This window comes from Octopus sinensis, linkage group LG4, assembly GCF_006345805.1.
Source record: "Octopus sinensis linkage group LG4, ASM634580v1, whole genome shotgun sequence".
Lineage (NCBI taxonomy): Eukaryota > Metazoa > Mollusca > Cephalopoda > Octopoda > Octopodidae > Octopus > Octopus sinensis.
The window spans coordinates 23,969,302-23,996,716 of record NC_043000.1 but is presented as its reverse complement, the minus strand read 5'-3'; the positions used below and the strand labels follow the sequence as shown (position 1 = coordinate 23,996,716).

The 27,415-nt window shown below is 37.9% G+C and overlaps 1 protein-coding gene across 1 annotated transcript in view; it reads left to right on the top strand.

Moving 5' to 3' along the window:
- LOC115210711 (formylglycine-generating enzyme) overlaps window positions 1–18,655 on the top strand; it is a 57,291-nt gene extending 38,636 nt beyond the window's left edge. Inside the window, exons 4-8 of the mRNA XM_029779406.2 lie at window positions 4,475–4,597; window positions 5,612–5,726; window positions 7,598–7,714; window positions 11,716–11,775; window positions 18,441–18,655. Of these exons, the coding sequence (XP_029635266.1) occupies window positions 4,475–4,597; window positions 5,612–5,726; window positions 7,598–7,714; window positions 11,716–11,775; window positions 18,441–18,554 (529 nt within the window). The 3' untranslated portion in view covers window positions 18,555–18,655. The remainder of the gene's footprint in view (window positions 1–4,474; window positions 4,598–5,611; window positions 5,727–7,597; window positions 7,715–11,715; window positions 11,776–18,440) is intronic.
- The last annotated feature ends 8,760 nt before the right edge of the window (window positions 18,656–27,415 follow it).

Sequence of the window (27,415 nt, the reverse complement as noted above, 5' to 3'; positions counted from 1 at the left end):
CTCTATCAGCATTTTTCAGACAAGTAAGGTCCCTGTCAGTATGTTTTCATTCATGTGCATTAAGTACAACATTAGAGCACTTTAGTTCTTATTTCTAGCAATGTAGGTGTTTCCTAACACCCTAGTCACATTCAGTGACAATTATATGTATGTATGTGTGTGTGTGTGTATATATATATATATATATATCAGGTCATCCCATAAGTTCTGTCCGAATTTTGAATAAAGAAAACAACTGATCAAATGTTGTATTTAATTGAAATTTAATCATCAATGTACTTTCCCTGATTATCTGTGAGTTCCTTCCATCTATTTACAAACTTTTTAATCCCATCATTGTAAAATTCTTTTGGTTTCAAAGCGAAGAACTCTGAAATGTAGTTTCAACCTTCTCCTGGCTTGCGAAAGTTATGTCCTCCAAATGTTTCTGTAAACAATGAAACAAATGGTAGTCTGAAGGAGCAAGGTCAGGAGAATAAGGTGGATGAGGAATTTTTTCCCAACCAAGCTCTTCAATCTTCTGTGATGTAGTCTTTGCAGTGTGGGGGTCATGCATTGTCCTGATAAAACATCACTCCTTTCTGATTCACTAAAGCGGGTCTTTTTTTCTTCAAAGCTTGGTTCAAACTCTCTAATTGCTGACAGTAGACTTGAGCATTGATTGTTGCATGAGGTGGTAACAATTCAAAGTGAATTACTCCTTTGCAATCCCACCAGATAGAGAGAAGAATCTTGGTTGTGGTTGAGCTTTTTCCCACTGTTTAAGATGTTTAACATTTCGATAGAAGATCCATTTTCCGTCACAAGTTTATCCAAAAAGGGTGAAATGAGTTCACGAGAATGGAGAGAAGAGCAGATGTCAACTTGGGATTTGCGGCTGCTTTTGGACAATTCACGAGGCACCCATTTTCCAAGTTTAGGAACCTTTCCAAGTTGTTGAAGATGATGATGAACTGTTGTATGGTTTGAACTAAGCTCTATTGCCAATTCTTCAACTGATAATGTGGGATTTTCTTCAAGTAATGCCTCAAGGAGCTTATCATCAAACTCAACTGGATGTCCTATTCGATCTTCATCTTCAAGGCTGAAATCTCCACTTCTGAATTTTGCAAACCATCTTCTGCAAGTTCTTTCATTCAAGCATTCTTTCCCATAAACTGAGTGTGTGTTTTGAGTCACTTCGGCTGCAGTTTCCTTTTTTCTACTCATAAAGCATTATGTGCCTCAAATGCTCTTTGGATACTTCCATGTTAGAAAGGGTTTTATTCAAAGAAATTTTAATTCTATTATTCTGTAAAATAATATTTAATTAGTTTAAATGTACAGAAATGCATAAAAATAATTTTTAATTCCATTAGATATTCTAAAATACTATTAAATTTCATTCAGTTTTAAAAAGGTAAAATCGGACAGAACTTATGGGATGACCTTATATATGTATGTATGTGTGTGTGTGTACATATAGATATGTGTGTGTATTATTGTGCTTGTGGTTTTTCTCACCCCAGCCACCACTTGACAAGTGCTAGTTTCTTTACATCCCTGTAACTTAGCTGATCAGCGAAAGAGACAGATTAAGTAAATACCAAACTTAAAAAGAGTAAGTACAAGGGTTGATTTCTTCAACTAAAACCTTTCAAGGCAGTGCCCCAGCATGGTCACAGCCCAATGACTCAGACAAATAAAACATATAGTGTCACTTGATAATTTGTGATTTTTTTTGTTTATTTTGTCAAGTTTTGTTTGGGTTTAATAAGCAAAGACCGGAAACTGTCTCCTAATAATTTTTTTCTTTTTTTTTAACTTGGTTCAAAGTTCAGTTTTATAAGAGAAGAGATAAAAGGTAATAAAACAGATTTACAATGGGTTTTAATAAGTCTTTGTACTTTTCAGTGTCAACATGTATATTTATATCTTATCTTAGGCACAGGTCTGGCTGTGAGGTGAAGCTTCAGTTCGGTCCCACTGCATGACACCTTGGGCAAGTGTATTCCAGTGTCCAACTGGTACTTATTATATTGACCCCAAAAGGATGAAAGGCAAAGTGAACCTTGATAGAATTTGAACTCAAAACTGCTACTAAGCAGTTTGTCTGGCATGCTAATGATGCTGCTAGCTTGCTGTCTTTACTCTGCTCACCACAGAGTATTATCTTTTGTTATCTTTATTATTAATCCTTTCTACTATAGGCACAAGGCCTGAAATTTTGGGGAAGGGAACTAGTCAATTACATTGACTTAGTACCTGACTGGTCTTAATTTATCGACCCTGAAAGGATGAAAGGTAAAGTCAACCTCGGTAGAATTTGAACTCAGAATGTAGCAACTGGCGAAATACCACTAAGCATTTCGTACAGCATGCTAATGATTCTGCCAGCTCGCCACCTTTATCTTTATTATTATTATTATTATCATTATTATTAATAATAATCCTTTTTACTATAGGCACAAGGCCTGAAATTTGGTGGGAGGGAACTAGTCGATTACATTGACCCAGTGTTTCACTGGTACTTAATTTATCACCTCCGAAAGGATGAAAGGCAGAGTCGACCTCAGCAGAATTTGAACTCAAACATAGCAATGGGCAAAATACCACTAAGCATTTCATCCAGTTTGCTAACAATTCTGCCAGCTTGCTGTCTTAATAATAATAATAATAATAATAATAATAATAATAATAAATGCCCTGATGCAGTACCAGGCAGTGGCTCTCATGACTTCTGATCTTAACTGATTGAAAGTGTTATCATGTACATTGTTTTGTCTTTGTATAAAAGATGGGCTACAGTAAATATTCTGCTCAATACCACAGATTTGCTTGTCAGTTGTTTGACCATAACCAGATGAGCATATCCCTTGGTGGCTTATGATATGTGCATCTCTAATCACGAGCAGAAGTAGTTGGGGAGCATCATATCCATGTGTTGAGAAGAATTCTTTGGGGTTTGAATAACTCACCTCTTTTAACATGGGTATATTGTTCATCATCCTTAAACAAACCTTATTCAGGGACCTTTTAAGCAGGATGGATTACTCAAACTAGGCCCCACCTGCAAAGTCATGCACTGGTTATCTTGATATGAGGTCACTATGTCATACACATATGGTTGTGATGCATGTGCCTGGTATACCCTTATCAGACAGGTAGTCATGATGGGTATATTGGGCTTCATCTCTTTGTACCCCAGTGTCTCTGATGGCATGCACTGCTCTCTCACTCAGTAATAATAATAATTGTTTCTAATTTTGGCGTGAAGCCAGTAATTTTTTGGGGGGGAGTTGATTACATCAACTCTAATACTTGACTGTTATATATTTTATTGATTGTGAAAGGATGAAAGACAAAGTTCTTGCCAGCAGAATTCAAACTCAGAATGTAAATTGAAGAAATGCAACTAAGCATTTTCTCTGTTAGCAGAAGATATGGGTATAAATGCAGCTGAAATACTTAGTAAGGAAGGGTTTAACCAAAGAGTTGAGAAGAGAAATGATCCAGAAATGAGAATGCATGGTCAGTTTGAATGAGACACACAGGATATGAAGGATAAAACATCATGGGCATGGCTTAAGCAAGGTTATATGAAACATACCACTGAAAGCCTATGAATGCAGCACAAGGCTAAGCTATTGCTACCAATTCTGTAAAATATAGCATGTACAAAACTTCTGACACCCAGAAATGCAAACTGTGGAAAGAATGTGGAAAATGTAACCCACTTTATAAATGGTTGCAAGAGTTTTGTGCAAAAAGAATACAAGTGTTGCCATGATAAAATCTCTTTGTGCCTTCATTGGCTTTTAAGTCATAAATACCAACATGAAATTGCAAAGAATTGGTATGAACATGTGGCTATCCATGTAATGCTGGAGGATGGGAAAGCAACAATATTCTGAGATTATTCTAAACTTAAAGTGAAGATAGTAAGACTGTTTGGAAAGTGAGAGAGTAATGTAAAAGTGATGCCAGTTGTGATTGGGGCATTAAGATCAATCCCACAAACTTCAAGTGGTTGGGAATTCAGTATTGCTAAGTGCTGCACACATTTCAAGGAAAGTATTATCTTTTCTAGTCTAGGCACAAAGCCCGAAGGGGGGGGGGCAGTCGATTAGATCCCCCCCCCAGTATGCAACCGGCACTTAATTTATTGACCCCGAAATGATGAAACGCAAAGTTGACCTATGCGGAATTTGAACTCAGAACATAAAGACAGGCGAAATACTGCTAAGCATTTCGCCCAGCCTGCTAACATTTCTGCCAGCTCGCCACCTTCAAGGAAAGTATTAGCTGTCTGCAGTCCTTGTTGTGACTTGACAAATGACTAAATATCCTGCTGCAATTTTTATCTACACTGCGTGACAAAGTAGTAATAATAATAATAATAATAATAATAACACCAATGTAATAATGATAATAATTAGTAGTATTAGTAAGTAATAAATAAATGAATATTGTATTTGTATATAATCTTTTTTAGAATGAACCATCCAGTTATCCATGTTTCTTGGAATGATGCTGTTAAGTACTGTAAATGGGCTGGCAAAAGGCTGCCAACTGAAGCAGAATGGGAGTATGCTTGTCGAGGTGGTTTATTACAAAGGTAACATTGAATTTTTTTGTATTTTGACATTTCTCTTAAATTTTTGTTGGCTTTACACTTCTCTATCTGCTGACTCTTTGTATGTCCCAGTTTTATAATAGGTACACTGTTCTTTAACTGTTGTAAAGACAGTGTACCTATTTGTAAAGACACACTGTACCTATTTGTAAAGATACAGTGTATCTATTTGTAAAGATAGTGTAACTATTTGTTGTAAAGGGCAGCAGGTAGGACATTCAGATGTAAAACTCTGCCTTTGAAAAACCTTTTCAATTCATACCAGCATGGAAAAGTGGATGTAAAGTAATGATGCTGGTGGCAGTGGCAGCAGCAGTTGCAGTTTCGAGTGATGAAAATCTTGACACCATATATTTCTTTACTGCTCACAAGGGGCTAAACACAGAGGGGACAAACAAGGACAGACAAAGGGATTAAGTCGATTACATCGACCCCAGTGTGAAACTGGTACTTTATTTATCGACCCCGAAAGGATGAAAGGCAAAGTCGAACTCGGCGGAATTTGAACTCAGAACACAACAACAGACGAAATACCGCTAAGCATTTCGCCCGACGTGCTAACGTTTCTTCTTTATTGCCCACAAGGGGCTAAACATATAGGGGACAAACAAGGACAGAGAAAGGGATCAAGTTGATTACATCAACCCAAGTGCGTAACTGGTACTTATTTAATCGACCCCAAAAGAATGAAAGGCAAAGTCGACCTCGGCGGAATTTGAACTCAGAACATAACGACAGTCGAAATACCGCTAACCATTTCGCCCATTATGCTAATGTTTCTGCCAGCTAGCTGCCTTGACACCATATTACAAATGACTGGTTGAGTGAAGTTAATAGCCTTTGTGTGTTTCTGAAAGGCTAACCTATGTCTTCCATCCTATAATCACTTTAATTTCAGCACGTAATCTCAGATCAAAAATACTTGCTATGCAAGTACATCTTTCTAATTTAATTAAAATCATTTTAACAATTTATAAACACTTTATATACAATTAGAAAATTTCCCTGGGGTAACAAAGAAAATCCAGAGAACAAACATTGGATGAATATATGGCATGGAGAATTTCCTACAAAAAATACTGGAGATGATGGTTTCCTTGGTACAGCACCGGTAAGTCTTGTTATAGTTACATTTGTCCTTCAAACAATCCTCATCATCATCGTCATTTAATGTCTGCTTTCTATGCTGGCATAGGTTGGATGGTTTGACTAAGAACTGGTAAGCTGGGAGACTGTACCAGGCCCCAATGCATTAGATGCTTTATATACAGAATTCATTTGAGAATTGTTAATCAAAATGGCTAATTTTAGTCATAGTTACATTAGCAAACAAGAATTAGAAGAAAGCATTATTCTACGTACTTTGGAAACTTGTTTTTACAGTTTAACACTTTGGCATTTAAACTGGCCATTTTTAGCCCAAATATTTTACCTGTTTTATGTTCAAACTGACCAGATCTGGCCTCTCACACCTATCCTACAATGTCATTCTAAAAATAAACACTCACATCATTGAAATTTCATCACTACAAGATAATGCATAATTAATTCAAAACAATGTGAATAAATAAGCTTTACATTTGATTGACTGCTAAGGGGTTAATTAGAAGTGTTTCATATTTTAACACCTGATATTCTGAAGTAAGTTTTAGATTTTAAATAAATAACACACACACATTCCACGCTCTCCACAGACACATCACAAAGATATTACATGCACGCACCCCCCTCTCTCTTTCTCTGTCTCTGTATATATATATATATATATATATATATATATAAGAAAAGAATGAAGGAATTAATTCTTTATATAGGACAACCATGCCATGCTCAGAATATGAATAAAATAGGCATCGATAGAAGACATAATATTAAGGTAATCGATAAACAATTGTTTATCGATTACCTGAATTTTGTGTTTTCTATTGATGCCTATATTATATATATATATATATTGCTATTTGTATTTCAGCTATTTTAGAGAGAAACAATACCACCTGCTGCTGCAAGTTCTAGTCTTAGCTAGCTTTAACTGACATCAACCAGCATGGTTCCTGTGCTCAGGGTTATGGACAAGGTCTTTGACAGCAGAGAAGTGAATATGACAACAATAATTGATGACAAGCCAATAGTCAATTCAGTGGTATCATCAAATAACACAGGACACTTAGTGGTAGTCCTCCAATAGAAGTCTCACAGACCACTGCATGTAGTGAAAGAACAATACCTCTCTAATTTATTATACATCAATATATCTGTTCCTTTCGAGTGTTGGGCCTCACAGAGGCAGTTCCTTTCGAGCATTGGGCCTCGCAGAAGCAATAACCGAGACCTTTGGCATTATGTCGTGCTTGAGAGGAAGACCCATCAAGCCAGGCAAAATCACAGTTGCGGAAGATACTGGTGTCATGCAAATGGCACCGGTGCCAGTGACAAATAAAAGCACCCATTGGCATTAGGAAGAGAGCACACACACACAGCAGGCTTCTTTTAGCTTCCATATACCAGCAAGATCTACTTGTAAGATTTTGATCAAGTTGAGGCTAAAGTTAAGACACTTGCCCAAGGTGTCATGCAGTGGCACCAAGGCAAAAATCATGTGGTTGGGAAGCAAACTTCTCAAAGATACAGCACCACCTTTGTGTGTGTTTGTATGACTTTGCTAGATGGAAGCCCATCAGCTATATATGTATGTCCCCCACCACCACTTGACAACACATGTTGATGTTTTTATGTCCTCATAAATTAACAGTTCAGCGAAAGAGATTGACAGAATAAGAAACAGGCTTAAAATGAAAAATAGATACTAGAGTCAATTCATTTGACTAGAAATTCTTCAAGGTGGCACCCCAGCATGGCCGCAGTCCAATGACTGAAGCAAGTAAAAGATATAAATTTTTGTTACCAATCTTTCTAGGCTGTTGAACTGAACATTTATTAAAAGTAACACTGACATATTTTGTTATTGCAATCTCTTTTCAGGTGGATGCATTCCCAACTCAGAACAAGTTCAAACTGAAAAATATAATTGGAAATGTATGGGAATGGACACAAGACTGGTGGAATACACATCATTCTAAAGAGTTTGCTAAAAATCCAGTAAGAATTTCTATTTGTTTTTTTTGAGATTTTTTACCCCTCCCCCACCATTCAAATGCAGTGGAAGGATGGGGACTCCAAAAGGGGTCTCAGGGAGTAGCATCCCTACCTTCCTGAGTTAGTTTTCCACCACATTTCTTAAAAATCGTGGTAGAGGCCTTGGTCTCGGGACCACTCATGTCTAGAAACTGAGGTTGAGGGTAAGCAAGGGCATGCTCCCCGTTGAAAACCCAGCTCCAAAAAAGCCTCAATAACAAAGGAGAATGGGCACCAGCCAGCCCAAATGTTGGGTTAGGCTGCACCTGCCTACTTTGGTTGCTATGGCATTGAAGTAGATCCGGCCACCACCCCATCATCATCGTCTGGGACAAAAACCCAGATGATGATGATGATGATGATGATGATGGAAGTCTTTTAGATAACAATAACCAACTGACAGCATTGAGTAAAGAATACAACAGCTTCCTGAATGGGTTTGGTGTCAATTGATGTTGATAACATTATCCATGACTACAATAAGTGGTTTTTTCCATATTAATTTAGGTTGACTTACTGAAGCTCTGGATAATCCATGGTTTAATTAGGCTTAACCACTAACCATTAAAGATCAACATGGCACTTTAGATGTTATATTTATAAGTTATAATCTGTATATACAAATAATATATGCAGTAGTTGATTACATATATACCCCATCACTGTCACACATACACATTCACTGCTAATTGTTGTCTGTCTCTGTGTGTGTGTGTGTGTGTGTATGTCACTAGTGTTCATGTGTGTGTGTATGTACCAGTAGTGTTCATTTGAATTACTCCCTCCCTCTCTCTCTCTCTCTCTCTCTCTCTCTCTCACTCACACACACACACACACACACCACACTTATCATACCCTTAACATTTTAATATAATAAAAGATACATAGATGGAGAGAGAGAGATGTTTGAGTGTATGTTTATACCACTAGCATTCCTTTGCATCTCTCTTTCTCCCCCCCTCTCTCTCTCACACACACATACACACATGCTTTTATCATCCCCTTAACACTTTACTATAATAGAAGTAGATAGAAAATGAGATAGAGGGAGATGTGTGAGGGTGTGTATATTCTAGTGGCATTCCTTTGACTTGCCCCCGCCCCCTGCCCCCCCCTCTCTCACATACACTTTTTACCTTTTTACCATCCCCTTTCCACATCATGATAGATTAGCATGGCAGATTGTTGTTAATACTTTTAGTAGATGCTTGGTTTTGATAACAAATATAAGGGTCTCTTATCTCAAACTTGCATCTGTGGCTTTGTTGGATTATAGAGAATTTGTTTGGCTAAAAGGAGAAACTCCCAAGATGCAACAGACTTTTCAGATAGTTTATATTTGATCTAGAGCAGGGGTCTCCGTCATGGAATCCTTGACCCTTTATCAACCACCAGACATGTACAAGAAAATAAATAAATAAATAATAATTAAGTAGACATGCAGTTTAGGTAGTGGGACTCCGAAAGGGGTTTCAGGGAGTAACATCCCTGCCTTCCTGAGCTAGTTTTCCATCACATTTCTTAAAAATTGTGGTAGAGGCCTTGGTCTCAGGATCACTCATGTCTAAAAACTGAGGTTCGGGGTAAGCAAGGGCATACTCCCCATAGAAAAATCCAGCTCCAAAAAAGCTTCATGATAGCAAAGGAGAATGGGCACCAGCCAGCCCAAAGGTTTGGGTGGGCAGCACCTGCCTACCTCAGTTGCTATAGCATTGAAGATGATCTGGCCACCCCCCGTTAACGGGGACAAAACCCTGGATGACGATGATGAAGCAGATGTGCAGTTTCAGGCATTTATCGACCCCTTGAATAGTCCCATCGACCACTTTGGAAACCCCTGATCTAGGGTCTTAATGTTGTCACCATCATTTAATTCCCACTTTTCCATGCTTGGCTGGATTGGACACAGTTTGTTGGAGCAGATTTTTCTATGGTTGGATGCCCTTCCTGTTGTCAACCATTATCTGTTTATAAGTAATACGACATTTCCCCATAGTCAGACATGTTTTGTAGAAGATTGAAAAGAGTGATGCTTGTTTACTACTATCACACAATGTCAAGATAAGGAGACAGCAACATGCACACACGTATGCATCATCATCAACATCATCATTTAACATCAGTTTTCCATGCTGACATGGTTGGATGGCTTGTCAGGAGCTGGCAAGGCCAGGGGCAGCACCAGGTTCCATAGTCTGTTTTTGGTTCAGTTTCTACGGCTGGAAGCCCTTCCTAACACCAGCTGCTTTACAGAGTATACTGGGTGCTTTTTATGTGGAACCAGTGCTTTTTTTTGTGGCACCAGCACTTTTTATGCAGCACCTACACCAGTGCTTTTCATGTGGCACCAGCAGCAGTGCTTTTTGTGATACCAGCACCAGTGCTATTTACGTGGTACCAGTACTAGAGCTTTTTATGCGACACCAGCTCAGTGCCTTTTATGTGGCGCCAGCAGCAGTGCTATTTACGTGGTACCAGCACCAACAGGATTACTAAGTACCCTCAAGAAAACCACCTGTGCTAAATATGCAGAGAAGGAGCAGATAGGAACTTCTTATGGTGCACAAAGTATGAACTATGAGTGCACAAGATCAAGGTGATAATAAATACCTTGTTTGTGCAGGTGCACAGTTAACAGGCAGAGTATTTCTTATCAGTGCTTCTTATCAATTCTTTAAAAAAATCCACAGAAGTAGTGGATAGCTTCTGTTATCAAACAACCTAATCACCTGTGAGGGAGGGTGATTAGAAAGCATAACAGCCAGAATAAGAATAGGGTGGAAAAAGTTCAGAAAGCTGTTATCTCTGCTAGTGATGAAAGGATTCTTTCATTGATTGAAGGTCAATTGTACATTGCTTGTGTAGAAAGTGTAACACTTCATGTTTGTGAGATGTAGACAGTGAGTGTAAAGGATGTGTGATGGTTGGAGAGAAATGAATAGAGCCTGCTTCACCAAACGTGTAATGTTAGTGTGTATGAGCTGGGGGATAAACTAGGTACAAGAGAAATCACTGTAGTAAGATATGTTTCTTTATTAGTCACACAGGGCTGCACACAGACAGGATCAAAAGGGATCGTAAAAGGGAAAGAAAAAAGAGGAAATAAAAAAAAGGGGGAAAGAAAAAAAAACAATCAATAGGGATCGTAGACAACTGCATTTGTATGGATATGTAATACATATAAATAACAATAGAGGAGTTAAAATGTGTCAGGGGACCCACCTGTAAAAGGAAACTGTGGAAGAAGATCAAGGAAGACCTAGGTAAAAGTAATGAAAGCTGATCATTGGATGCAGAACTGTGGTTCCCAAACTTGTTCAGGCTGTTGTCTCCTTGGCACCCAAGCTGCATTCCTAGTGCCCCCCTCCATCCCTCACCACCACCACAAACATAGACCACTTTCTGTAGCAACTTTAAGACAATTGTATTTCACAAATAAAGCTTAGCCTAATTAACCTGTTATTTTGTTGTTTTTACATTCACCGCACTCTTTTGGGTTCCCCCTTATCAGCCCGCTTTTCTTCACCCCCACCCCTGATCTTTTCATAGCTCCCAGCGGGACAGTACCACCCACTTTGAGAACCACTGGTGTAGAAACTCAGAAGATAACAAAAGATTGCAGCAAATGGTGAGATGCTGTTAGAAAGGATGGTGGGGGCAGATGTGGAAAAGTAAATAAATAAAGAGGATATTGTCTTACTATTGTTTAATCAAAGAACTACTACATAATCTCTGAAATAGAACAGTGTCGGTGACCAAAATAGCAATGGTGTGACAAAAATTTTGAAAGTTCAAGAAATCAATAGAAAGTGAATTTAAGAAGTTTTTTTTTTTTTTCTCCATATCTTGTGACAACTGCAATTTCTCTTCTACTATCTAATTGCAATATTATCTCTGTTTTGCAAGATCGTGTAATGTTTTTTGAACAGTTTGCTTTTTGAATTTTTTTTCCTGTCTTCTTTTAGAAAGGGCCTTCTAAAGGAACGAGTAGAGTAAAGAAAGGAGGCTCGTTCTTGTGCCATAAGGTTTGTATATTCACATTTTTATTGCTTTCGTCATTGTCATCTTCATTGTTTAACATCTGCTTTCCATGCTGGCATTTGTTGGACGGTTTGACTGAGGACTGGCAAGCTGGGAGGCTACACCAGGCTCCAGTCTGATTTGGCAAGGTTTCTACAGTTGGATGCCCTTCCTAACACCAGCCACTCCTAAATTTACTAGGTGCTTTTTACATGCCACAGGCATGGTAGCCTGTCAGACAGCATTGGCATCAACCATTGCTCAAATGGTACTTTTTACATGCCACCAGCACAGGTGCCAGTCAGGCAGCACTGGCATCAGTCATACTTGAATGGTGCTTTTTACATACCACCGGCATGGGAACCAATCAGGCAGTACTGGCATCAGCCATACTCAACTTGTGCTTTTTATGTGCCACTGGCATAGGTGCTGGCATCGACCACTTAAAATGATTTATAATACTCTCTCTTTACTGGAGCACTGCCTTTAGTCGAGCAAATCGACCCCAGGACTTATTCTATGGAAGCCTAGAGCTTACTCTATCGGTCTCTTTTGCCGAACCGCTAAGTTATGGGGGCGTAAACACACCACCATCAGTTGTCAAGCAATGTTGGGGAGACAAACACAGACACACAAACATATACACACACACACATACATATATACAACAGGCTTCTTTCAGTTTCCATCTACCAGATCCACTCACAAGGCTTTGGTCGGCCAGAGGCTCTAGTAGAAGACACTTGCCCAAGGTGTCACGCAGTGGGACTGAACCCGGAACCATGTGGTTGGTAAGCAAACTACTTACCACACAGCCACTCCTGCACCTATATATATAGATATATATATATATATATAACGATAAATCTTTCTAAATTTGGCTCAAGGCCAGAAATTTTGGTTACATCAACCCCAGTGCTCAACTGGCACTTATTTTATTGACACAGAAGGGATGAAAGACAAAGTTGACCTCAGTGGTATTTGAACTCAGAATGTAAAATGCCAGAAGGAATGCTGCTAAGCATTTTTTTCTGGCTTGATAATGATTCTGCCAGCTCACTGCCCTATCTATAATGGTAATGAAATATACAATATTGGTTTCAAATTTTGGCACAAGCTCTATAATGTCAAGGAGGAGGGGGTAAGCCAATTACATCACTTTCAGTATTCACCTGGTACTTATTTTATTGATCTGGAAAGGATGGCTGGTGAAGTCGACCTTAGCAGAATTTCATCCAAATGTAAAACCATACGAAATGTTGCTAAGCATTTTGTTTGGCTGGCTAATGGTTCTGCCAGCTTGTTGCCTTCAATGAAACATATAATATTAAATATGCTGATCATAAATAAGCCTGGAGGTTATATAACAAGTAGACGGATTGAAGAAGAAAACATTGTGCTGGTAATTGTTTTTCCATGAATTAAATGCTTGTAACAGTTAAAAGCTAAACTAACAAAAGTTTGATAATATTAACTTGAGTATTATTGAGGCAAAAATCCCCCAAACTAACAAGAATGAATACAATAGAGCATTAAAGCTGAAATATAAATGTCAGAATGTTGGTGATATTAGCAGTGTTTATGTGGAGTGTAAACAGAAATCTATTAATTGAACTTATATTAAGTAGACATAGGCGTGATTATGTGGTAAGAAGCTTGCTTCCTAACTACATGGTTCCAGGTTCAGTTCCACTGCGTGGCACCTTGGGCAAGTGTCTTCTACTATAGACCCAGGTTGACCAAAGCCTTGTGAGTGGACTTGGTTGATGGAAAGTGAAAGAAGCTCATCGCATATATGTGTGTGTGCGTGTGTGTGTGATCACTGCTTGATAACTGGTGTTCTAGTGTTGATGTGTTTACTCCACATGACTTAGCAGTTTGGCAAAAGAGACCAATAGATTAAGTACCAAGTTTAAAACAGAAAAAAAAGCCCTGGGGTCAATTCATTCAATTAAAAGTTCTTCAAGGCCACAGTCTAATGACTGAAACAAGTAAAAGAGCAAAACATAGCAAAAGGTCAGAAAGTAATAACTCTCCTATGTGTGCAGGCATGCAACCACGTGGTTTCAGGTTCAGTCCCACTGCACAGCATCTTGAGCAAATGCCTTCTACTATAGCCCTGGGCTGACCAAAGCTTTGTGAGTGAATTTGGGAAATGGAAACTGAAAGAAGCCCATTGTGTATATGTATGTGTGTAATATATACATGGTTTGATCAATGAATATCTAGACTGTTGCCTTAGTAATGAAGCTAAAGCATACAGAATGAAGCCACTTGGCACAGATTGATCTTGAACTCTGCTGTGCATGCACACTAAGTTTTAACATTCTAGCTTACTTCTGCTGTTTACAGCAGTGCTTGGAAGGAAGGTGTGTAGCGTGTGATCATTGCATTGACCATGACATGGCATCAAATTTTGCCAAAAGCTTGGTGATACATGCTCAGAAGCTTATACAAGGTTTTCATCATTCTCGACACAATCAAGATCTTTTGCAACTGAAACGCGAGTGCCATTTTGGTCAGCTGAAAGCATTTTTGGCACAAACTTGGCAGATGCTCATTTCATAACCAAACCTTCAGTGATAATGGACTGAACTGAACCATAACTAGTCTGCACATCCTCTGATAACTCACAGGTGGTGATTCGGCAATTTCCCCTCACAGCTGCACACTTGTCTGCGATGTTTTTCTCAGTTCTGCTGGTTGCTGGGCTCCTAGAACGTTCATCAATATCGACATATTTTTGGCCATCTTGGAAGCGTCTGAACCACTCGTACACTTGTGTGTGGCTTATACACTCCTCTCCATACACTTTCTGTAACTTTGTGTAGGCCTCTGTGCAGGTATCACCATGACAACTTTCTCTGTCATGGTCAATGCGACAATCACATGCTACACACCTTCCTTCCAAGCACAGCTGTAAACAGCAGAAGTGAGCTGGAACATTAAAACTTTGTGTGCATGCACAGCAGGATTCAAGGTTAATCTGTGCCAAGCGGTTTCACTCTGTATGCTTTAGCTTCATTACTATGGCAACAGTCCAGATACTTAGTGATCAAACCTTGTGTGTGTGTGTCCTTGTCCTGACATCGTATGAATGTTGTAAATGTATATCATTGATTTTGCAATATTCTGTAAAAATATGTCTGGCCATAATGAAACGTTCCCTTGTTCAGAAACAGATAAGGGTTGGTGACAGCAAGGGCATCCAACCATTGGAAAATCTGCATCAAATAACTCTATCCAACCCATACAAGCATGGGAAAGTGGACGTTAAAATGATGATGAGGGCAATAATGGTGCTCTAAGATAAACACTGAAAACAATAATTCTTCAGTTACTATTGCTAAACTCAATTTTCATGACTATTAAATAAAGAGAGAGAGAGAGGGGGGAGGAGAACTGAGAGAGTGGTGCTGTGTTGAGTGTGTGTGTGCGTGAACCGGAAGATCTGAATGACTGTGCTTTTGTAGTAAAACTTACCAACCCCTTACCACTGCATATCAGTTTCTTACACCCCTTCCTTTCCTTCTCACCCTCAAAGTTTTTTTTCTTTTTTTTTATCCAATAAATGGAGTGTTTTATTTACATAAAAGACTGAATCCAAATTTGACTGCCACTCTCAAAGCAAACTGGCTGAACGATTTTTTAAACATACATATTACAAGAAAACAAAGAAAGGGGAGGAGTTAAGCTTAATCTTTTTTTTTCTTTGTTTCCTTGTAATTGTAAGTCAATCTTTATGTAAACTAGCAGTATCGCCCGGCATTGCTTGGGTTTGTTTCGACCCTTTAGAATTGGAATTTTTGAAAAGTAAAAATTTTGCATTATGTAACTTGTTATTCTCTTTAAGAGAACATTTTTCTGGTTGAAATACACCGAAAAATGGCGACACAGCAGTAGAAAATCGTAAAAAATATAGATTTTCATAGAAAAAAAGCACCTTTTTGATGTAAATAATTTTTTGTGTTAACATGGTCTGATTTGAATTTTTTCTTCTACGGAAGGAAGAGCAAACCTTCTTCTATCATACTCTCAATTTTGGTCAACTTGTGCCACAAGGTCTCGGAGGAGGTAGTGTTAGTTGAAGGCTACCAAACCTGCTATACACAGACAACTTCAGCTTTATATAGAGAGAGATTAAAAATAAAAAACAATTAAGCTTGGGTTCAGAAGTCGTTAGCAATTGTATTACTGTAATATTTTAAGGGAAATTTATTGCAGAAATGTACAAAATCACAATAAAAAAAAAAAGATTTTTCAATTTCAAAGTGTTCTTGGTTTGTCACAGTGTCCTTTTGTTTGGGGGGGGGGGGTGAGACAGCTTGATCGTAAATTATGTAAACAGTGATGTACTTGTGTTCATATGTATTTATGTTCGTGAGTATATGTGTGAGTATCTGTATATATGTTTGAATATATGTGTCTATGTATCTGTATATGTGTGTATATATGTGTATATATGTATGTATCTGTGTGTATATATGTGTATGTATGTGTATATATGTGTATATATCTGTATATATGTGTATATATGTATGTATTTATGTGTATATATCTGTATATGTGTGTATCTATGTATGTATGTGTGTATATATATATATGTATCTATGTGTGTATATATGTGTATGTATCTGTATATGTGTACATATATGAATGTGTATATATGTGTACATATGTATGTATCTATGTGTGTATATATGTGTATGTATCTATATATATGTATCTGTGAGTGTATATATACATGTGTGTATGTGTATATATATATATGTGTTTGCACTTTTTACACACACACACCAGTGTCAGTTCCTTTGGCAGTTATTTTCCTCTGGCTTTTGCTCTTAGAGCACTTTTTCTAATTCTGATGTCTTTTGACAAACATTACCAGACCAAACCAGAGACACACTAGCATGAAGTCAAGTAGTTCTGTTGCTCCTTTGTTTAAATGGATGCTTGGCATAACAGACCCAACTTGTTCTTAGATGCATTTACCCAGTTTCTACGGCAACGGAATTTTAGATTGTGATTTATAAAGACGGCTTTGTGGTTAAGAAGTTTGATATGCAACCAGATAGTTTCAGGTTTAGTCTCACTGTGTGCCACCTCGGACAAGCATCATCTACTATAGCCCTGGGCTAACCAATTCCTTATGAATGAATTTGGTAGATTGAAACTGTGTGGAAGCCCGTGTGGTGTGTATCATGATCACAGAATTGACCAGACTATCAGATGTTATTATACATCACTGGTCACAATGCACTTTGCATTGTTTTAGCTTTTGAATAATGCCACCCCTCTAGTTAGGCAATCAGGCCAATTTACCAATATATATATATATATATATATATATAGGCACAGGCATGGCTGTGCTTACCAACCACATGGTTCCGGGTTCAGTTCCACTGCATGGCACCAAAACATTGTGAGTGAATTTGATACATGGAAACTGAAAGAAGCCTGTCGTATATGTATGTTTGTGTGTCTGTGTTTGTCCCCCCCACATCGCTTGACAACCGGTGTTGGTGTATTTACATTCCCGTAACTTAGCAGTTCAGCAAAACAGACTGATAGGATAAGTACTAGGCTTACAAAGAATAAGTCCTGGGGTTGATTTATTTGACTAAACGCGGTGCTCCAGCATGGTCACAGTCAAATGACTGAAACAAATAGAATATATGTATGTGTGTGTGTATATATATATATATATATATACATATATACATACATACACATATATGTGTGTATGTCTTTGTCGCCCACCACTACTTGGCAGCTGGTGTTGGTTTGTTTACATCTCCATGACCTAGCAGTTCAGCATGAAAGATCAATAGAACAAGCATCAAGCTTTAGAAATATATCAGGGTTGATTTGTTCAACTAAAGTGCTTCAGTTGGTGCCCCAGCATGGCTGCAGTCCAATGACTGAACCAAGTAAAAGAATGTCTTTTAATAAATATTAAATGTTCCCTGAACCTTTTACTTGTGCTGTGTATCACCCATAATACACAGGACATATTCTGAACGCCTTACTTCCCTGGTCATGGACACATTGAAACTTTGACGTCTGGCAGATGACTTGGCAGACACCCAAAAAATTATTAACCATCTTACAAACAAAAACTCTGAACACCTTTTCAAACTCCACCTGTCTAACACCCGTGGACATGTTTACAAAGTCAGGAAACAGCACAGCTCCCATGACTTTTGGAAACATTTTTTCATGCTAAGAGTTGCTGAAGTATGGAACAAACTGCTAGCATCAGTTATTAGTTGTTGGAGCACTGCATCCTTCAAAACTTCCATGCTTCCTGATATTCGCCAACACTACACCTGATTTTCTCCCCTCCATACACACGCAAGCATGTATCTGACTTATACCCTGTTCACTTCCCAGGCATTTGTACATTAATGCATATGCTTTATACGCACTTTTGACAAGTTGTGGTGCACCCTGAGCACTGTATACAATAATTTCATTATTATATTTCCCTGGCATCTTTGCATCATATATGATGCACATTTCCAATATTTTATAAACCACTTGGGACTTATGACAGGAAAGTTTTATATTACTTAGGACTAACTAAGCATGGATACAAAGAGTTTATAAATTATTATTTAATTGAAAATAATATTATTTATTTAAGAACTATTTTTTATTCAATTTTCAGGATTATTGCTATAGATACCGTTGTGCAGCTCGAAGTGAGAACACTCCTGATTCATCTGCCTCCAATTTGGGTTTCCGCTGTGCCACATCTAAACCCCTTGCGACGCCAGGATAAAATTATTTCCTTTTATTATTTTACTTATTTTTTAATTATTTTTCCTAAATAAATAAATTTCTCTATATTATCTAAAATAAAATACAACTTAATATTTTTCATTTATTTGTTGTAAATAAATATGTTTGTCTTTCCCATGATTCTCAGTTTTAGTATGTACTGTAATGCGGTGTGGAAAGAAGTTTTGCTTGTAGAAGCAAAAACATAATTTGAGAACGAAAAAAAGCAATGTTTTTTTTTTCTTTTAATGATGGTCCAGCACATATGGGAAAGTGATAATATATGATGATGACAATGATGACGGTAGTGGTGGTGGTGGTGTTGGTGGGTTTGATGATTTTGCCCAAATTGAATGATTATTTAAAGAGAAGCAAATACATACATGCATAGTTGTGTGGTTGAGAAATTTGCTTCTCACCCACATGGTTTTAGGTTCAGTCCCACTGCACAGCTTCTTGGACAAGAATTTTCTACTGTAGCAGCCTTGTGAATGGATTTGGTAGACAGAAATTGAAAGATGCCTGCTGCATATGTGAGTGTGTGTGGTGTGTGTATATATATATATATATATATATATAGGCGCAGGAGAGGCTGTGTGGTAAGTAGCTTGCTTACCAACCACATTGTTCCGGGTTCAGTTCCACTGCGTGGCACCTTGGGCAAGTGTAACAATAAACTTTTGGTGGAGGCGCAATGGCCCAGTGGTTAGAGCAGCGGACTCGCGGTCGTAGGATTGCGGTTTTGATTCCCAGACCAGGCGTTGTGAGTGTTTATTGAGCGAAAACACCTAAAGCTCCACAAGGCTCCGGCAGGGTGGTGGTGGCGATCCCTGCTGTACTCTTTCGCCACAACTTTCTCTCACTCTTTCTACTGTTGGCTTGCTCGCTTAGCCAGCGGGGTGGCGTCATTTGAAGGCTAAAACAATGCAAAGCGCATTGTGACCAGTGATGTATAACAACATTTGATAGCCTGGTCGGTCACGGTGATATATATATATATTATATATATATATATATATTAGAAAATGTGAAGTTGGAGGCACAATAGCCCAGTGGTTAGGGCAGCAGACTCACGGTTGTAGGAACGTGGTTTCAATTCCCAGACCGGGCGTTGTGTTTATTGAGTAAAAACACCTAAAGCTCCACAAGGCTCTGGCAGGGGGTGGTGGCGATTCCTGGTGTACTCTTTTGCCACAACTTCCTCTCTTTCTTCCTGTTTCTGTTGGCCTGCTTGCTTAGCAGGCTAAAACAATATGAAGCGCATTGTGACCAGCGATGTGTTGCAACATCTGATAGCCTGGTTAGTCACGGTGATCACAGTGATATATATATATGTATATATATACATACAGAAATGACTTATTCTCAAATACATGATAATGCTAATACAGTAACATGAACAGGATAAACTATCCATGTATTGCAGAAAAAATCATTACCAGCCAGCTATGAGGATGTGAGTTCAAGTCTCATGGCCGGCGAGTAATGATTTTTCCAGCAATATATGGGTAGTTTTATCCTGTTCATGCTATTGTATTCGCATTATCATGCATTTGAGAATAAATTATTTCTGTATCATTCAATACATCTCAATGCTTCTAAAGCAAACTTTGTTTACTTTCATCATCAGTTGAATTTATATTTATATATATATATATATATATATATATATATAAATTGAGTAAAAAGAGGCAATCATAATTTTGGATAATCCTTTATTAGTGCTTTCATTCGTTTACGAACTCAAGACAAAATCAGAATGAAAGCAGTAAAAACAGAACGTTTTATTGTTCGTTTATATCATAAGTTCTCAAAGTGTAGTGTGTGTGGGGGGGGGGGCTAGAGAAAAAGAAGGCGTTGGTAAGAAGGCAGTGAATTGGGGGACGCTACGAATTTATAATATTATTATAGTATTACTCTTTTACTTGTTTCAGTCATTTGACTGTGGCCAGGCTGGAGCACTGCCTTTAGTCGAGCAAATTGAACACAGGACTTATTGTTTGTAAGCCTAGTACTTTTTCTATCAGTCTTATTTGCCCAACCACTAAGTTACGGGGATGTAAACACACCAGCATCGGTTGTCAAGCAAAGTGGTGGAGGTGGATATCTTTCCCTTTTACAAATGTTCAAGAGATGACCCAAAATTCCAAAAAGCAATGGAGCTACACTTCATCAAAGAATTCTCTTCAAAATTACATGTTTGAAAGAGCAGAGGAACTACATTTTTATTATCATCTTTTTAATAGTAATGATGATGGATGAAGAGAAAACATTTAAATTACACTATTAGTGTTGTTTCTGAATGTGGCTCCAATGTTAATAACGAGATACTCATCTCTATAAATGATCAGATATATACAGGGTTGGCCAAAAGTCACCCAACACTAAATCAAAATTCCATAAATACTTAATCAGTTTTATTTATTTATTCCAATTATGAATGTTTAATAATTGAATGCTGTGAGTTAAAGTCACCGTTTTTTTTTGGGGGGGGGGGGGGTATTTTTTTTGTTTTTGTTTTTTTTAATGCTCTGAGTTAAAATCATCACTCTAGCTGAATTGCAAGCTGCCATGGCAACTGAATTCAAACTAATTAATGCAAATTAAGTTACTTCGTTGTACTATTTGTCCATCAGAAGGTTACTTATTTCCAGCTCAGTGGACTGGAGCAATGTGAAATGAAGTGTTTTGCTCAAGAACACAACACACTGCTTGGTCTGAGAATTAAACCCACTATCTTGTGATCCTGAGTGCAACACCATAACCCACTAGGCCACAAGCCTTCACACAGACATACACACACATATAAATTAGTAGTATAAGATGTGGATTCAAAGAATTGCAACTATTACAGAGAGCTCCTCTTATGGACTCGACTATCGGTCTACATAGTAATCAATTATAAAAAAAAGTAATGCAGAGTGTCTATTTAACTAAAAATGCAGAAAATCCATAAAATCAATTTGATGAAATTATTTCATGAGGAGTATATAAAACCATGTATATGGTTATGTGTGTGTGTGTGTGCCTGTGTACATACATGCATTTGTGTGTATGATATCAGCTTACACTTTTCTGCTTTTATATTCTTTAACCATCAACCATAAACACAAATTATTTTGTTCTGTGTTTATGTGAATTATAGGATCCAGTTTAGCCCTGTTGACATCAATTCACATGAAACAGTAATTTAACTCTTTTTAATAGCAACCCATCTGGGGGGGATCACCCTTGTTTCTGTGATACTCATTCTTGTTTCAAAGTGATCTAAATTTAATCCTTCTATTAAGATTTCACATTAATTTATGTTCCAAACACTAGAATAATAATCCTTTCTGCTACAGGCACAAGGCCAGAAATTTTGGGGGAAGGGACCAGTTGATAACATTAACCCCAGAATTCAACTGGTACTTATTTCATTGATCCCAAAAGGATGAAAGGCAAAGTCAGCATTTCGCCCATCTTTACATTCTGAGTTGACTTTATCAGTCACTTTTCACTGAACTACTAGGTTACAGGGATGTAAATAGAAACACAAAGATGCACAGACACACACTTGCTCTTTTTGCGAAACACCAATGATCCTTTTCTTGACTGAATAGTCACATGTGATGAAAAGTGGATCCTTTGTGATAACCGTAAACGACCAGGTCAAAGGCTTGACCGTGATGAGTCTCCCAAACCTTTCCCAAAGCCAAAGTTGCATCAGTAAAAGATTGTGGTGACTGTCTGGTGGTCTGCAATTGGTGTTGCCCATTACAGCTTTCCGGAAGCCAATCAGAGCATTACAGCAGAGGTTTACTGCAATCAACTCACTAAAATGCATGCTCACTTGCAAAAAATGAGACCTGCATTGGTGAATTGGCATGGCTCAATCCACAATAATACAAAGTCACATGTTGCAAGAATGACGCTGCAGAAACTCATAGACTTGGAATATGCTTGATCTTTCACTCACTGGCTACCATTTTTAAGCATTTAAACACGTTTTTAAGTGATAAAACTTTCAGGTCCAAACCAGAAGTGGAATCAGCTTTCAAAGATTTCTTAGTTTCAAATCCATTAAGCTTTTATCAATGAGGCATAAATAATCTCATTGATCGATGGCTGTAATGCATAGATGTTCACAGCTCATACTTTGACTAATCTAAACATTTCTATTGTTAATTTTTCCAGAATAAAATTATGTTTCTGAAATTGGCCAGGTTCATTCACAAGGCATTGGTTGATCTAGGGCTTGGTTATGGTGATGAGTATTCCAGTTGATCCAATCAATGGAACAGCCTCCTCGTGAAATTAACATGCAAGTGGCTGAGTATTCCACAGACACGTGTACCCTTAATGTAGTTGTTAGGGAGATTCAGCATGACATAGAATGTGACAAGGCAGGTTCTTTGAATTACAAGTACAGCTCGTTTTTGTCAGCTGGATGGACTGCAGTAATGTGGAATAAAATGTCTTGCTCAAAGACACAGCATGCCTCCAGGTGTTGAACTCACAACCTTATGGTTATGAGCCGAAGGTCCTTACCACATGCCCTCACACTGTAGAATATAACACTTGCTTAAGTTGCATGCAGTAGGACTTGGGCAAGAGAGGAGGAGGAGAGGAAGAAGAAGAAAAAGGAGAAGAAGAAGAAGAAAAAGAAAGAGAAGAAGAAGAAAAAGAAGGAGGAGGAGAAGAAAAAGAAGGAGGTGGAGGAGAAGAAGAAGAGGAAGAAAAAGAAGAAGGAGGAGGAGGAGAATCAACTGCAGTACTGGACTGTTTTATTTCTCTACCAAGGAAGGATGAAAGGCGAAGTTGACCTTTGCAGGATTTGAACTCAGGACCCAGATTTAATGGAGCAAATACCCTCACCCAAACATCCTTACTGCCTGCTTCTACCAATTCACTCCCTATTCTATGTAAATGCCTGTCCTTGAACACATCAGTTCCTGTCAAACTATCTGACCCATGCCTGCATGGAACATGGATGTGAAATGATGGTGATAACAGTAAAATGATTTAGTCTTTATCATACAGATTTTCTCTTTTTTTTTTTGTTTTAAACCCTGAATAAATTTAGGGAAATACAAGACAAAATACTATGGAAACTAATTTGCAAATGTCATTCACTACAGTTTTAAAATCCAGTTCCTGGTGTGTTGTATTCTTAACGAATGTTCATGAATATTTAACAAAAAAAAACAGAAAAAAATGTATCTAATTTATTGGTTAAACAGAACTAATAGTATTAGATGTATTGTGTATTGCAAAATATATGAAATAAATATTTATGTAGGCGTAGGAGTGGCTGTGTGGTAAGGAGCTTGCTTACGAACCACATGGTTCAGTCCCACGGCATGGCACCTTGGGCAAGTGTCTTTTACTATAGCTTCAGGCCGACCAAAGCCTTGTGAGTGGATTTGGTAGATGGAAACTGAAAGAAGCCCATCATATATATGTATATATATATATATATATATATATGTGTGTGTGTGTGTGTGTGTCTGTGTGTTTGTCCCCCCAACATCGCTTGACAACCGATGCTGGTGAGTTTACATCCCCGTAACTTAGCAGTTCAGCAAAGGAGACCGATAGAATAAGTATAAGGCTTACAAAGAATAAGTCCTGGGATCGATTTGCTCAACTAAAGGCAGTGCTCCAGCATGGCCGCAGTCAAATGACTGAAACGAGTAAAAGAGATATATATATCTTGTTGTATTTCGGATGTATATCTATGTGTGTGGTATTGTGTTTATGTTTATCCACCCCCACCCCCAGCTGGTATTGGAGTATTTACATTCCTATAATGTGGCGTTTTGGCAAAAGAGACTAATAGAATAAGCCTCAGTTTTAAAAAAAAATAATAAGTACTGGGGTTGATTTAGTTACTCTTTTACTTGTTTCAGTCATTTGACTGTGGCCATACTGGAGCACCGCCTTTAAGTCGAGCAAATCGACCCCAGGACTTATTCTTTGTAAGCTTAGTACTTATTCTATTGGTCTCTTTTTTCCGAATTGCTAAGTTACAGGGACGTAAACACACCAGCATCAGTTGTCAAGCAATGTTGGGCAGACAAACACAGACACACAAACACACACACACACACATATACGATGAACTTCTTAGTTGACTAAAAAAATTGATCAAGGTGGTGCCCCAGCATAGCTGCAGTCTAATGACTGAAACAAATAAAAAAAAAATAAAAGATAAATCTAGATTATGTGGAAATAATGAGTCATCAATAAAGTTGTATCTAAAAAGGCTTTTATTTATTTATAACTAAGTTGTTGATCTGGATTCATCATCATCATCATCGTTTAACATCTGCTTTCCATGCTAGCATGGGTTGGACAAATGACTGGCGAACCAGATGGCTGCACCAGGCTCCAATCTTGATCTGGCAGAGTTTCTACAGCTAGATGCCCTTCCTAATGCCAACCACTCCAAAAGTGTAGTGGGTGCTTTTACGTGCCACTGGCACGGGGCCAGTCAAGCAGTACTAGCAATGACCTCGCTCGAATCTTTTACAAATGCCACCGGCACAGGTGCCAGTAAGGTGATGAAAAAATAAAAGATAAATCTAGATTATGTAGAAATAATGATTTCATCAATAAAGTTGTATGTAAAAAGGCTTTTATTTATTTATAACTAAGTTGTTGATCTGGGTTGTATATTGATTAAAAGGTTGGCATTTCAAATGAGAAGTACCTCTCCTATTTTACAGTGCAATAAACAATTGTAAGAATAGGTTAGCAATCTTAAAAGCAACTACTTCAACTATATTTTTCTCTTTTACTATGTAATATGCAAATGCAAACAAGTAATATGTCATCAAGGAAGGTAAATAAATTGTTTATTCTAAGCGTATAAATGACAAAAGCTAACCATTGACATATTTAATACAGTTCTATATTTAAGAGATGAGAAATTATGTACATTATTTACATTTGATGGATATTTGTCCTCATCTTGTTTGTTGTTAACACGTTTTGGCTGATATACCCTCCAGCCTTCTTCAGGTGTCTTGGGGAAATTTCGAACCTGGAATTTGCATCACCAGTCTGGAACCCCTATCTTGCAGAGGATATTAATCGGCTGGAAACTGTTCAGTGACGTGCAACCAAGAGAATACCCTCCATCAGGCATTTGCCATATTCTGAACGCCTTACTTCCCTGGGCATGGATACATTGAAACTCTGACGTCTGGCAGATGACTTGGCAGACACCCATAAAATTATTAACCATCTTACTAACAATAACTCTGAGCACCTTTTCAAACTCCACCTGTCTAACACCCGTGGACATGTTTACAAAGTCAGAAAACAGCACAGCTCCCATGACTTTTGGAAACATTTTTTCATGCTAAGAGTTGCTGAAGCATGGAACAAACAGCCAGCATCAGTTGTTAATTGTTGGAGCACTGCATCCTTCAAAACTTCCATACTTCCTGAGATTTACCAATACTACACCTGATTTTCTCCCCTCTATACACATGCAAGCATGTATCTGACTCATACATGTTCACCTTCCAGACATTTGTAAATTACTGTATATGCTTTATACGCTCTTTTGACAAGTTGTGGTGCACCTGAACACTGTATACAATAATTTCATTATATTTTTTATATTTCATTCCTAAAGTATTTTTCAATGTTATTGTTATTATTATTATTGCCTTTGCACAGCTTCTAACGCTGGAGATGTATTATGGTGTCAGCTATTCACTAGCAGTCAGCTAGTACTACAGTGTCAGCTGTTCACTATGGTAACACCTCTTATTTTTCGAGCACCTTCCGGAGTATTCAAGCGGTTCCAAGCAGTGCTGTTTTCTGCAAGTGCTCCACCCTTATTGTGGCCCCTATTTGTTCCATATACTTCTCGAGATTTTTGCTCACTGTTCCCTGGGCTCCGACAATTACTGGTACCACCACTACCTTTTTCATCAACCACAACTGCTTAACTTCCCAAGCTAACCTGTAATATCTCTCAACTTTTCTTTCTTCCTTATCACATACCTTGTTGTCAGCTGGGCATGATCCAGCATAGTTTGTTTCCTATTATTATTATTATTATTATTATTATTATTATTATTATTATTATTCAGGTCACTGCTTGGAATCAAACTTGGAATCTTGGGGTTAAGAACACGGGCTACTAACACCAAGATTCCAAGTTTGGTTCCAGGCAGTGACATAAATAATAATAATAATAATAATAATAATAATAATAATAATAATAACAACATCAAAATATACCTTAGGAATGAGAACCCAGGTTTGAAATTTCCCCAAGACACCTGATAAAAGCTGGAGGGTATATCAGCCAAAATGTTGTGTTAACAACAAACAAATATCCGTCAAATGTAAATAATATAAATAATGTACATTGACATATATAATCAAAAGTGTGAAATCACCAACCTCAAAGAATAGCTCAATGTAGCAATTGGTAAAGAGAAGTAATGACTAGAGCTTAAAAGGAATAAACGATGATGATGACTGCAAGCTCCTAAATATAGTAGGAAGGAAACCCAGTGTCAGGTAGATTCACAGGGTAAGTTCTTGTTGTGACCAAGTGATATACACCACAGTTCAGAGAAGTAAGATCACCCAAAAGTCCTGAGTTCAAATCCCACTAAAGGTAGCATTTAAAAATTGTAGGAGGACACCCAGGAGTCATGATGTGGATGGGCTCAGCTCCTCCAGAGTGTCAGGAACTAACAGGCTGAAACACTTACTTTAATGGGAATTCTTCATATGAAGATTTCTCTTGCTGTCCACTTGACTTATGGTGATTTTGGTAGACACTGCATCATGGAAGGAATGCCCTGATATTTGAAATGTAATTCTATGAAAAAATGTTTTGAGTGATAGAGG